This window comes from Pyrus communis, chromosome 15, assembly GCF_041283825.1.
Source record: "Pyrus communis isolate YQ-2024b chromosome 15, ASM4128382v1, whole genome shotgun sequence".
NCBI classification, from domain to species: domain Eukaryota; kingdom Viridiplantae; phylum Streptophyta; class Magnoliopsida; order Rosales; family Rosaceae; genus Pyrus; species Pyrus communis.
The window spans coordinates 28,250,782-28,264,020 of NC_142579.1; the positions used below are offsets into that span (position 1 = coordinate 28,250,782).

General features: G+C 35.5%; 1 protein-coding gene across 1 annotated transcript; it reads left to right on the plus strand.

The window, feature by feature from the left end:
* The first annotated feature begins 7,641 nt into the window (after positions 1-7,641).
* LOC137742197 (3-hydroxy-3-methylglutaryl coenzyme A reductase 2-B) lies at positions 7,642-12,349 on the plus strand. Its single transcript, XM_068481992.2, has 4 exons — positions 7,642-8,850; positions 9,975-10,156; positions 10,575-10,921; positions 11,566-12,349. The coding sequence occupies exons 1-4, from the start codon at positions 7,919-7,921 to the stop codon at positions 11,812-11,814; spliced, it is 1,710 nt and encodes a 569-aa protein (XP_068338093.2). The 5' UTR covers positions 7,642-7,918; the 3' UTR covers positions 11,815-12,349.
* Positions 12,350-13,239: the final 890 nt, after the last annotated feature.

The window sequence follows — 13,239 nt, forward strand, 5'->3', positions numbered from 1 at the left end:
GTTTGGACATGGGTCGGTAGCGGCTTAACTCTTGTATCTATGATCCCCCAACAACCATTAAATTCTTTTACTAATGGTTGGCTTGACCCTTGTATATAAAAAAGGTTTTTTTGACTCTATTTTGCGCCAAGAGATGTAAGAAAACATTATTCACAACAAAAGAAAAAACAACTGTTATAAAATTAATTTAGATCATACTAGTATTTTTGGGAGTATACATATAAAATTGTAGTATTCGATTATATTTTTTTTTATGCGCTAAGACAAAAAAGAATTCACATGTGGTCGAATATTTTAGTGGATAGGGTGTTAAATTTTCACTTATGCGTCTCTGATTCAAAATTTCTCACTCTCATAAATTATTATAATAGTTTCAAACCCTCTCCTCCACCATAATAATAAATAATTTTTTTTTAAATGCATATATATTAAATTCACTTTACTTAAGCTCTTGCTCTCTTGATATTTTTACCCGTTTCTAATATTTACATCACATTATTACTAGCCCATTGTGAGGTTTAGCTGCTTAGCTCACTCCCTCAACCTTTTAACGTAGATAATATTATTTATTTAAAAAAAATTACTTCACATATGCATGGATATAATCTTTGGATACAGCTCATACATAGTTATATGATGTATACTTCACAGAATTTCAAGAATTTTTAACAAAAATAATATGCAAAACTGTTAACCGAAGAAAGTGCATAGTTTCTTTATTTGGAATCAGCTACAAAAGAGTTAAAAGGCAAAAAGAAAAAAATTAAATTTAAGCAACAAGAAAAATACTAACAAAACCATTAGTCAATATTGTCCAGCATGAAATCAAAGTGAAATCGTGTTGCTGGCCACATTTGAAAGAGTAAGACGACATCAGTCATCTTATTATTTTATTATTTTTCAATTTTTGTTGATTTGTTCTTAAACTTGTTGTCCCTTCTGTGATCCCCAGGCCGTCTCCCTGCATACTAGGGTTTGAATTTTCAGTTGGATTAATTCATTCATATATTATAAACAAAAAGAAAATATGAAGCACACTGAAGAAAATATGGCGAATTATACGTATATAATATATATGTTTCTGAAGCAGGCAATTAAGTAGCTAGTTAGGTAATTAAGCTTGACTTTGTGTGTTTTTTTAATTATTAACTAAGAATTCGCCATATCTTATTCAAGTGCAAGATTGACTTAATGTAACTAAGCTTGACTGGACTTTAATTAAAAACTTGAAATAGGGTTTTGAATGGTCAATACATTTGTAAAAACTAATGTATATGCTCCATACATACTCATGACTGCAGTAATAATAAACAGAACATTTTCCCTAAACATATGCAGTGGCGACAATAATAATTATATAATATTTGCTCAGGCATACTAAATGGCAACGATAGTAATAAATAAAACGATCTTTAAAATTTTACAAATTACAGTATATGAATCATAAAATCGAGGCAACAGCTTGTAAATGAACCTGAGTTACAGAAATTGATCACCACCACAATCGACGTTGTATCTTGAAATAAGCTAGTGATCCATAAGCTAGATCGATCGATCGATCTATTTTTTGTTTCCTAAAAGATTGAACATACACCAGAAAATGACTTGGTCGGTCAAGCGCCTACCCATTTAAATTTCTTGAGTTCACGTGAATAGATATTTGAATTCAAATACTCTCTGTTACAAGTTATATATATATAAGTAGGTTATTGTCTCCATACGTTTGTCGGCAGCAGAGAAACATATGCAGTTTGCATCAGAATTATGAAAGGGAAATTTTATTTGAACTCATATAATTTTTTTCTACACCCAACGTATTCTCTGCATCCACATTAATTACTTAGAAAATGTGATTTTAATCCTTGAATAAGTTTATAGTTAGAAAAATGTCTTATGCAAGATTAAATATTGATTATAGTCCTTTGACTGTAAATCCATGTCAACATACATTATCCACATCAGCTTTTAATTGTTTGGGTGGTTTCATTGATTCTATTTTTCCTACATTGCCCATATGTCACGTTGGGAAGGAAATCACCACTTTTAAATGCCGATTTATGAGTGCTGCATTTTCCATTTTAAACCCGAAGGTTCAGTTGTATGAATCTTTCATTGCCCCTTTCTGTGGCATTTCCACTAAAATCGTGTCGGTGTTTTTTAGGGTTTAGCTTTGTGGTGGGTGTTGCAATGGAGTTTTTTTTTATTATGTTGAATACTTTATATATTAGTTCGATATTTGTATATGATCTGCATATTTGTATTGCACTTGGTACACTAATCCATATTTTGGCACACTATAAAAGTGATGTACACTAATCCAACATAGGTACCATGTTCTAGGTGCATTAAAATTCTAATTAGGTCCTTTTAATTTGGAGGTACTATGTATTCGGTACGTACCATGATATAGATATTGTGATATAGGTACCACGGTTTAGGTACATTAGATTATTTATTTGGTATTATGTATTCATTAAAATGATTTCCTTGAGTTTTGTTTCATGGTGATATGATTTTTTTTTATAATTCTAATCGATAATTACATTCGTTTTTTTTTTATTTGATATGTAACTGAATTTCTTATTTGGTGGTATCTCTGTTATTTTTAGGTGTAATTATCTTCATTGGAGGAAATGAGGCATTCAAATCAACCCCTAAAAATTGGCAAGAAAGTCAAATATTTAATTGTGGGGTATTTTAGGAACTAAAATTCACATAAAAACTTTAAAACAAATAAAATATGAGTTTTAATGTTAATTCTGAGGTGGACAGCCAGTCAAAGGATTAATTTAAAATTTTAATCTTATACCAAGTTTTTATGACAAGTTGATCTAATCCAAGGGTTGGGTTTTAATCGGGTTCGGGTTGGACATGAACGGGTTCGGGTTGCTCAACTTTTTCAATAAAATTCAATCCCGCAAATTGTATCCATTATAAAGTTGAACTAAATATGAATGTTCAACCATGCAAACTTTGAATTAAAATACAAGAAATACCAAAACTAGTACCAAAAGAAAAGAAAAAAAAGAAAGAAAGAGAGGAACACTTCATTGTCCAAAACTAGAATAAAGTCTTTGTAGAGCATGAGACCCCAATGCCAAAAAAGCTATGTAGAGAAAACCACCATCACTCATTTTCATCCAGCATCGGAAGAAAAATAACAGCTTAGGGTTTATATGCCTTGCCTTGAATGAAAAATTACTAAAAGTGTATTGCACGTCAACGGTTGGAGCACCGAAGTCCACCAAACTACCACATTCATCCTCCTGGATCAGACGTACAATAGTCAGGTAACTAAAATAATAATCCCACTGGTATGAACCAGGGTTAAATTTCGATCAAATGGATGATTGTGCCACTAAACATTTATGAATTCAAAGTCAGATTGTTGGCAGATTTCGGGCACAATTTAGATCTTTGGTACATCCTTATGGTCCATATAATTCCATATCAACTTGGAAGCAGTAAGAGTTATGGGTGATCCTAACAACTCTATGTGCAACATCAATGAATGGGTTCGGGTTGATTCGGGCGGGCAAATGATCAACCTAACCCAACCCAATCAATGAACGGGTTGAAATCGGCTTGGGTTCAGGGGGGTTATAACTAAAAAAAAAACCCGTTTGTTCGATTTTAAAGTCGAGCTGGGTTTGGGTTAAGTTGCACCCCTATCACAAACCAAATTCAATATATAAATTTATGGGGTTTTTGAACTTTAATCCTTCAAGAAAATTTAAATTTAATAAAAACTTGGTGTTAGATTGAATATTGATTTTAGTCCCTAAATGTGTACTTAATTCAAATTCCTATTATATTTTAGTTTTTATATTTAATAGAAAACTTATTTAATGTTATTACATTAAATTTATAATTTATAATTATACGCATTTTAATTCATTAATTGTATTTAATTTTCTCTGATTAGTGTACATAAACGTCCGTATCATAATATATTTTACAAAATTAGTGTACCGAATTACCCGTACCTAAATATATTTTAGTGAATTAGTGACATATAAGAAAATATGTAGAAACATAAGTGTACCAAAAATTCCGTACCTAACTATATGATACTAAACTAGTGTACCGAAATATCGGTACCTAAATATATTATATTAAACTAGTGTACTGAAATGTTCGTACCTAAACATATTATATTAACCCAGTGTACCAAAATGTTCATACCTCAAAATATTCTAATTAATTAGTGGCAGATAAGAAAATATGCAAAAATATAAGTATACCGAAAAATCTCTACGAAAATATTTTCTTGTATAAGATGCTTACCATAATGAGAATTAAATTTATAATATTTTCATAAAAAATTCACAAAAATATAAATTAAAAAAGAGACATTGAATACATATGCTGACATTAAATAAAGTTTAAGGACTAAAATCAATTTTTAATTTTGCATAAGACATTTTTTTAAACTTCATCTTATTTAGGGATTAAAATATAGTTTTCTATAAATTTATCTTTACACCCATTTAGTAAATAAAGACCCAAAATCAACATTCTAGAACTCATTCTATGCGGTAGATACCAAAATATATGAAGTTTAGTGATACATAGTTCTCCATTTAATTGAGAATGTTTTAGATTCAACTCACTGAATACAAGATTATCAATACGTATCTTTGGTTAGTCAATGTTTAATGTTTGACTAAATTTTTGAAGAAAGTCGAGTTATACTATAAAACCAATTGATGTTAAGGGACTAACCCAACTTCTTATAAAGAACCCGCATGCAAAGTTTAGTTAACTTTCTCACGTAAGACATTTGTTCACACTCTCAAACTTTTGACTCCTCCATTGTGGTGTGACTTTGTTTTGGATATGTTTTTGTTGAGTTTATGTATGACTCAATATAGTCAATGATATGAATGAGAGTTTCTACTTGCCTCGAATACTAAGTAAGTACAACAATAATCTACAAGCTAAAAGTTAGTGTTTATCATATTAGCACCGAGATCTTTTGGAATAAAATCTCATATATCAATACCTGCAATAGGCATGTATTGATGTGTAAAGTTAAATTTACATGATTAAATTAAGTAGAGTACAAATATTGAATTGTATCGAACAAATCAGATTGTGTAAGTGTTGGTCATGTGGATTAAATACAATATTACTGTTTGGGTTAATATTTGAATATTGGGTTTAGGAGAAAGGAAGCTCAAAGGCGCTAAAGCAGGTTGCATTTGCCCGAAGCCTAACCTTGAAGCCTAATGCAGATTAAAAGCCTTCTCAGCCAAGACATAAGTCACATGTCTATAACTGAAGTGACAAGTGATAGAAACCAACCTATTATCAGCCAAAAAACACTTTCTAGTGGCACTACAAGTAAAAAGCTGATGATTCACTACCCTCTAAAAGCTTTCGGGCAAGAGCAGAGCTGAAAGCAGTTGAGCCAAAATTGCCTATAAAAGGGGAAGCAAGCATCTGAGACAAGGACACTCAACCAATCAAACAAACAAGCATACAAACTCTGCTCTCAATCCAGATTTGCATCCAGAAAGCTAAAATCAACTCAGATTCAATCATTTTAGCAATAGTTTTCTTAGAAAAGCTATCTTTTGTCTAGTGTACAAGCTATGTTACCTTCCCTAGTGTTGTCGTATCGATTCCCTTGTGTAAAACCTGTTTACCATCCATCCCTTTTAGCATACAACCCTTGTAAACTCAAAGATAAGTGGCTGCAAGAAGTTCAACCTTGCCAGACAAGGTGAAATCTTGCTCGAATCTCTTTGTTCGTCTTTTAAATTAGTAGATTTGTCATCTAAATGTACTTTTCAGCATGTATTCAAGTTATTTCCAGTTATTACCTACCTAAGAGTCATATGTGCATCCGAATATGGTTAACATAATGAACCTGTTTTCATTAAGAACAACATGGAATCAAGCAAATGATTTAAAAAGCTCTAGACTCCCTCCATTCGAACATACAAGATCATGAACTAAAAGTCCTTGTTTACAAGGTAAGAAAAAGAACTTATTGCAGACTTAACTCATCTGCGACAATCCTTTGATAAACAAGAAGTTCGAGTAACTTGGGGCACAAGTAATCGATTTAAAACACACTTGTTCTACATCTGCTATATTGAGATAGCAGTGGCATGCCTAAGCATTTAGTTAGTTTTGATTGCGAGCCTTGAGGCCTACACCTAAGGCCCCACAAAAACACCTTTCAGAACTAACTTCAAGTTCTTATTGCAGCACACCAACAAGTAAGAGCCCGACTACCAAACATCAAAGTCTCAATCCCTTGGAGGGCTGTGCTGAGGTTCAGAGATCTTCTCCAGAGAAATCTTTGCCCGAACAATTACACAAACATCTTATATTCAATTGCTTGTACAGATCAATCTTCCAGAATAAAAAACAAAGTTTCTTGTAAATATAATATGATAATACGATTTGGAACGTAATTATTTTGTTCACTTGTCGAAGTCTTGTACGAAAATTTAACAAAAAAGACGACACGTGAAAAAGGCAGACGAGAGGCAGAGATGAGTAAAATGGAAACAAAAATGGCAAGTAAATTAATAGGAAATGAGAGAGGAGGGAACTGAAGTCCATGGCGAGAGACTTCCAAAATTCAAAAATTAAATAAAACAAGCCCGTCATGAGTGCACGACTACGATGATGATGATGATGATGATGATGATCAATGGATTTGTAGTAATTTTTGGGAGTAGCATATATATACACTGTTAATGAAGTTACTAATTTGTTTAATCATTTGTTTGGGACTCTTTTTAGATATTAAAAGTGTATTTTTTTAACAAATAATAATAAACGTGTTTTATGACAATTAAAAGTGCTATTAAGCGTTTGCATTAAAAAAGAAATTCTTAATAAAATAAACGTAATAGTTTTTTATTTTTATTTTTATGAAAAGCACTTAAATTACATGATCATTGATCCCATAAGTTATCAAAATGCGTAATTATGATCATTTTAGTTAACTTCGTTACAACTTCTGTTAAAATATGTCACATGTCACGCATGTGAGGCTGAATTAAGAGGCAAATATAAAAAACCAAATGAAACAAGTTATAGCAATGGTCTATTAATTTTAACTCAAATGGAGACATGGTTTCTCAACTTTACTCAATTGGAGCAATGGCCCACCAATTTTAACCCAATTGTAGCAATAGTCCTTCAAATATGACTCATTTTGCAAAATTCTGACGAAGTTGACGGAAAAAGATTATAGCTGCATGTTTTGATAAGTTAAGAGACAAATGATCATGAATTTTTAGTTAAGGGATCATTGCTCCAATTAGATTAAAGTTGCGAGACTATTGCTATAATTTTCTCTTGATGTTATTGGTGGAATTTGTATCTACGTGATTATAACAACAGTTCCTCCAAATTTGGAGAAATTTTTCATTGTGACTGGAGCATGGGTGGTACATCACGTATTTCTATATAAGTGGTAGAAAATCTTATTTTTTAATTTATTAATTTTTTCACACACATATCCCGTCGTTTATATAATGATATATGGTGTACAATTTCATCATTGAAAAATCTCTCGCAAATTGGACGGTCAACACTCCAAAAGTTCGCGAAGGGATCCACTGGATCCACAGATCCGATCCGAGAGACAAAACCACACACGCGTAAGCACACTGTACGTGTGGGAGTGGGACTCCTGGTCCAGGCAGCCAGCGCGCCAACCAACTCAGCCCGCACTCCCACTTCACTCCCTCCCTCCCTCCCCTCTTTCTATAAAAAACGGTCCAAATCCTCCGCCTTTTCCCCATTCCAGCTCATTTTTAGAACAAACTCCCTAACAAAACCCCAAATTAATTAAATAAACCCCCACCACTAATGTATCCCTTCCTTTTGTTTTATTTGCCTTATTAGTTCCTTAATTACCTAATTCCCCGCTTTTTCTCTCTCTCTAATAATGGCTGTTCGCCGGCGACCCTCAACCGCCTCTGCCGCCGGCGAACCCATTAAATCCGACAAGCAGCTGCTCAAGGCCTCCGACGCCCTTCCCCTCCCGCTCTACCTCACCAATGGCCTCTTCTTCACGCTCTTCTTCACCGTCGCCTACTTCCTCCTCCACCGCTGGCGAGAGAAGATCCGCAGCTCCACGCCGCTTCACGTCGTCACGCTCTCCGAGCTAGCCGCCCTCTTCTCCCTCTTCGCCTCCGTCATCTACCTACTCGGCTTCTTCGGCATTGAGTTCGTCCAGTCCTTCGTCTCCCCCAGCTCCCGCGCCGCCCACGACCCCTGGAAAGACGACGTTGTCGTCCAACGAAAAAATTCAGTCAATGCCACCGCACTCCCCTCCTCCATCTCCGCCGCCACAACCACCGCAACCGCCATCGACGACAATTCGCCGGCGTTTTCGACCGATGACGAGGAAATTATCAAGTCTGTCGTCGTCGGAACCACGCCGTCATACTCTCTCGAGTCCACTCTCGGGGACTGCCGGCGAGCGGCTGCGATACGGCGCGAGGCTCTGCAGCGGACAACCGGTAGTTCGCTGGTGGGGCTCCCGCTGGAAGGCTTCGACTACGAGGCGATACTGGGGCAGTGCTGCGAGATGCCGGTCGGGTACGTCCAGATCCCGGTGGGAGTGGCGGGGCCGCTGCTGATCGACGGCGAGGAGTACACGGTGCCAATGGCGACGACGGAGGGATGCTTGGTGGCCAGCACCAATAGGGGCTGCAAGGCCATCCACATGTCAGGCGGGGCCGGCAGCGTGGTTCTCAAGGACGGGATGACCCGAGCTCCCGTTGTCCGGTTCAGCTCAGCCGCCAGAGCTGCCAAACTCAAGTTCTTCGTCGAGGACCCGCTCAACTTCGATTCCCTCGCCGTCGTGTTCAACAGGTTCGGACCGTTCAACTTCAACCCTATTTCTTTTGTTTTGTTCTTTTAGTTTTCTCAAAAAATAGTTCGAATTTCACCTGCAATATTTTGCATTTTAATTTTAACAATATAGGGGTGTAGTCAAACTCGAATTTGAGAAAAGACTTTAAAATTCATAAGTGTAATCAATTAAAAGATTTTAAAGTATTTTAAAATTGATCCAAATCTAAATGTATTAAAAAAAATTAAAATTTTGAAGGATTTAATAAATTGTGGGTTTTGTAGGATTTGAGAGTAAAAAGTATATATAACCAAGAGTAAAAAGAATCCAACCCCACCTCCTAGGATTTCAAATCTTTCCACCACAATTCATTCAAATTCTTTAAAATTCATATAAATTTTGTAAGAGTCTTTGATCCTTTTAAATCCTATCAAATCTATCACTTTTAAAATCCTTTAAAATCTTTACGTGACTACCCCTAATTTTCTCACTTTAACTCACGTTGGTGAGTCTTATTTTCCTTTTATTTTTGTTTTGTGTTGTGTTGAAAAATGATATTATAAATTAGTCTCACCAACGAAAAAAATATTCAAACTTGATTACAAAGAACGGGTTCACGCATGCCCTCACCAACCTCACCTAACTTGTAATTTTTTTGTTTTTTATTTTTTATTTTTGATGTTTTTTTGTTTATTTGCGGGGCTAAAGTGAATACCTTTTATTTCGGGAGTTTCATCTGCATGTAGTGTGAGTTGGTATTATTTTCTGGCGAGGAAGAGGAGAAATGATTAAAAAATGATTTTGTTACTAATTAATTGGTTAACTTTATCTTTGATCTGCTATATCTCGATGATGTTGATGGGATTGTCTTCATTTCCTTCTTTTTCTGCGTGAATCGTTTAAATTAAGGAAAATGATTTTCACGCTCTCGCATTTTTCCAATCTTAGGATGAATAAAGTGAAGAAGAATTAAATGACATAAACAAGAGGAGGGTGGTATAAATCCCTGTTTTAAGTGATCACACAAATACCATTTTGTTTTTAAGTTGAAGAGTTAATTATTATTTATCTATTAGTTTATGACACAATAAGAATTAATAATTTGGAATTTCGTTTGTTGACTTGACTGCATATGCACGTTCAGATCCAGTAGGTTTGCAAAGCTTCAGAGGATTCAATGCTCGATAGCAGGGAAGAATTTGTACACGAGGTTTACTTGCAGCACTGGAGATGCCATGGGGATGAACATGGTCTCCAAAGGCGTCCAAAACGTTCTAGATTTCCTCCAAATCGACTTCCCTGACATGGATGTTATTGGCATCTCTGGTAACTTAATTAATCTCTTTCTGCCTCTTCTTTTTGTCCATAATTTGCATGTGAGTGTTAATTTCGGGAGATTCTCACATGTCGTCGGAAATTGCGTGCAACTGAGAGGGTATTTCGTGATGACTGTTGTACTCGTAGCGGATATACAACGGTGATGACGAAGTTTTACGTGACGAGTGTTATACTCACAAGATAGTGTTAGTTTAAAAATACCAAGGATACAAAATTCATTGTTAGTCACGTTGGAATATGTATTTTGCCCTCCCAACTTTAACGTATATGACAAAAGCATTGTCTGTTTACATTGTCAGATCTGAACTTGTGATTAGATGTCTGACAAGTGATAGCATAAGAAAAACAGAATATTTACTGTAATTGATTAGGTTGATTTAGTTTTTCCTTACTCCGGAATGTGCAGGAAACTTTTGCTCCGACAAGAAACCGGCCGCGGTGAATTGGATAGAAGGGAGAGGCAAGTCAGTAGTGTGTGAAGCAGTGATCAAGGAAGAGGTGGTGAGGAAGGTACTGAAGACCAATGTGGCTGCCTTGGTGGAGCTCAACATGCTCAAAAACCTTACTGGTTCTGCCATGGCTGGTGCTCTTGGCGGGTTCAACGCCCACGCCAGCAACATTGTTTCTGCGATCTACATCGCCACAGGTCAGGATCCGGCTCAGAATGTAGAGAGCTCTCACTGTATCACCATGATGGAAGCCATAAACGACGGCAAGGATCTTCATGTCTCAGTCACCATGCCTTCCATTGAGGTACAGTACAACTATAATTAGTGCTTGATTTACGGTAATCAATCCCCGATTCATGCTCAATTTTAAAATGAGTTTAAAAGGCAATGTTAGATCCACAAGTACTGCTTGGCTCCATACTTTATGGAGTAATTCTTTCTTTAACTACAAATCACAAACCGACAAGTATATTGACTTACAAAAACAACATCATAAAACTTTTCGGCGCAAGTGTTAAACTGTGATTTGTTTGTAAAATGGCTCCTCACATCACAACTTGGTGTTCGTAATGATATTCTTTTAACTGCAAATTCCAAAGTAATACTAAATGTTTCTGCACAAGTATTAAACAGTGCTGCTAACGTAGAAAAAATTATTAGATATAAAACGCCTAGTGTCATATGCTGCTATTTCCAGACAATTTGTCTTATATCAACCTCCTAGGGTTTAAAAACTCCCGGGTTTGAAGGGTTAATGTGGAACAGAAACCATTGTTGTGAGTTCCAACATATATAGAAGAACGTAACACCAATGCAGAATTTGCAGACATTTTTGTTTTTTTTTTTTTATGGCTTTGAGAAAATATATTTCCGAGTCTCTTTGAGATCTTCAACTGAGTTGACACCTAACTTATCCCAATTTAATTTATTTTACTTTAACTTCTTCAGGTGGGAACAGTTGGAGGAGGAACCCAGCTTGCATCCCAAGCAGCCTGCTTGAACCTGCTGGGTGTAAAGGGTGCAAGCAGAGACGCGCCCGGTTCAAACTCTAGGAAATTGGCCACCATTGTAGCCGGTTCAGTGCTCGCCGGAGAGCTCTCGCTGATGTCAGCAATTGCAGCTGGACAGCTAGTCAATAGCCACATGAAATACAACAGATCTAGCAAGGACGTCTCAAAACTTGCCTGCCCAAGCTAAACGTGGAAAGGAGAGAATACAATGTCATAAATACCCTTGGAACCTGTAGTGTTTGTAGAGAAATAAGTAAGCTCGACAGTATTGGGGTTGTGACAGAACATGCATATGGTGAGTACGGCTTAAGAATGCCTCGAACCAGTGTGTGATAATTAAACTTGAGATGCTAACATGCGTCAACAAGTTTGTCGGTGCGCCCTGTGTTTGCGACATAAAAGCCACTTGTTGGGAGCAAGAGATTCCAAGCATCTGGTTTTAGGGGTGTCTTTTTTAGCATGTGTAGTAGCTGGCTTTGTAATCTTCGATTGTTTGTTTGTTGTCAAGTTGTCAAGTTGTCAAGTTGTCATTTAGTTCGTACTTTTTAATTAGAATTAATTAATTTCAAAAACATATCCAAAAGGAGTTTGTCCGGATCTTTGGTTAGCTTTGACCCTTCGAGCGGTTGCTTGTATCTATGAAATCTGCAGTATAACCAATTGTATATTTTTGCACGAAACAAATGAAATTATATATATCCAAAAATCTCCCTCTTCTTTAACATGGTATATTTTCTATGTCCTTTGCTTCTCTATTCATCTTTGACTCCATGGTTGGTCATGAGTTGTGAGTATTTAAGCTGTGAACCCATAAACAAAGAGTCTAAAACTCTTTGACTGCATACAAGATTACGACAACTGTTACGCTTAATGCAACCAATATGTAGTAGGGGGTTTTAACGAAAAATTCACGGTACTATTCATTTGAACGAAAAATCACATATTTACATTAAAAAGTCAATTTTGATGTTATTCACTTTACCCTTTATTTTGTCTTTATCATTAAAACTCAAAATTTTCAAACATTTTTCATTGGTTTTCCACATTTAATAATCGGGTAAATCGAAATATAAAGAGTTTTATGTTTTATGAAAACTTCTTATAGATAACGTGATTCGGGTACTTTGTAAATTTTTTGTCAATATAACCGACCATAGGGTGTAGGAATGCAAAAAGGACTTCCATCTACCAAACACAAAACAATGCAAAAGCTAAGGGAGGGTCCACGATGACAAAAATATCGTGATCCATCACGAATGCCAAAAAAAAGGACAACTAAATCTGCGGTGAACAGGCAGATTATGGACAAAGTTGCTTAGCATAATTGTCAAAGGAGACAAATTGTCCATCCTCGTGTTTAAGTGCTATTCTCGTCTCCTTCTATTTTATGCGATCACGATTAAGTCACGTTAATATTTTATATTAATTTTTTTATAAAAATAATAAGACAAAAAATAATATAAATATAAAATATTGATATAATTTAACCATAACTGCACAAATAAAAAATGATAAGAATAACACTCAAACAGGAAGCAGACAATCTGCCTCCATTGTCAAAGGGCAGATTGATTTTTAAGTTTTCAAACAATAACACAAATTTGGAAATAAA

What these genes read in the sequence shown, in the direction of transcription:
- LOC137742197 (XM_068481992.2), top strand. Translation starts at nt 7,919, where the DNA reads ATGGCTGTTCGCCGGCGACCCTCAACCGCCTCTGCCGCCGGCGAACCC. An exon ending in CTCGCCGTCGTGTTCAACAG is followed by an intron (nt 8,851 to 9,974) that starts GTTCGGACCGTT and finishes ATGCACGTTCAG; the next exon opens with ATCCAGTAGGTTTGCAAAGC. An exon ending in TCACCATGCCTTCCATTGAG is followed by an intron (nt 10,922 to 11,565) that starts GTACAGTACAAC and finishes TAACTTCTTCAG; the next exon opens with GTGGGAACAGTTGGAGGAGG.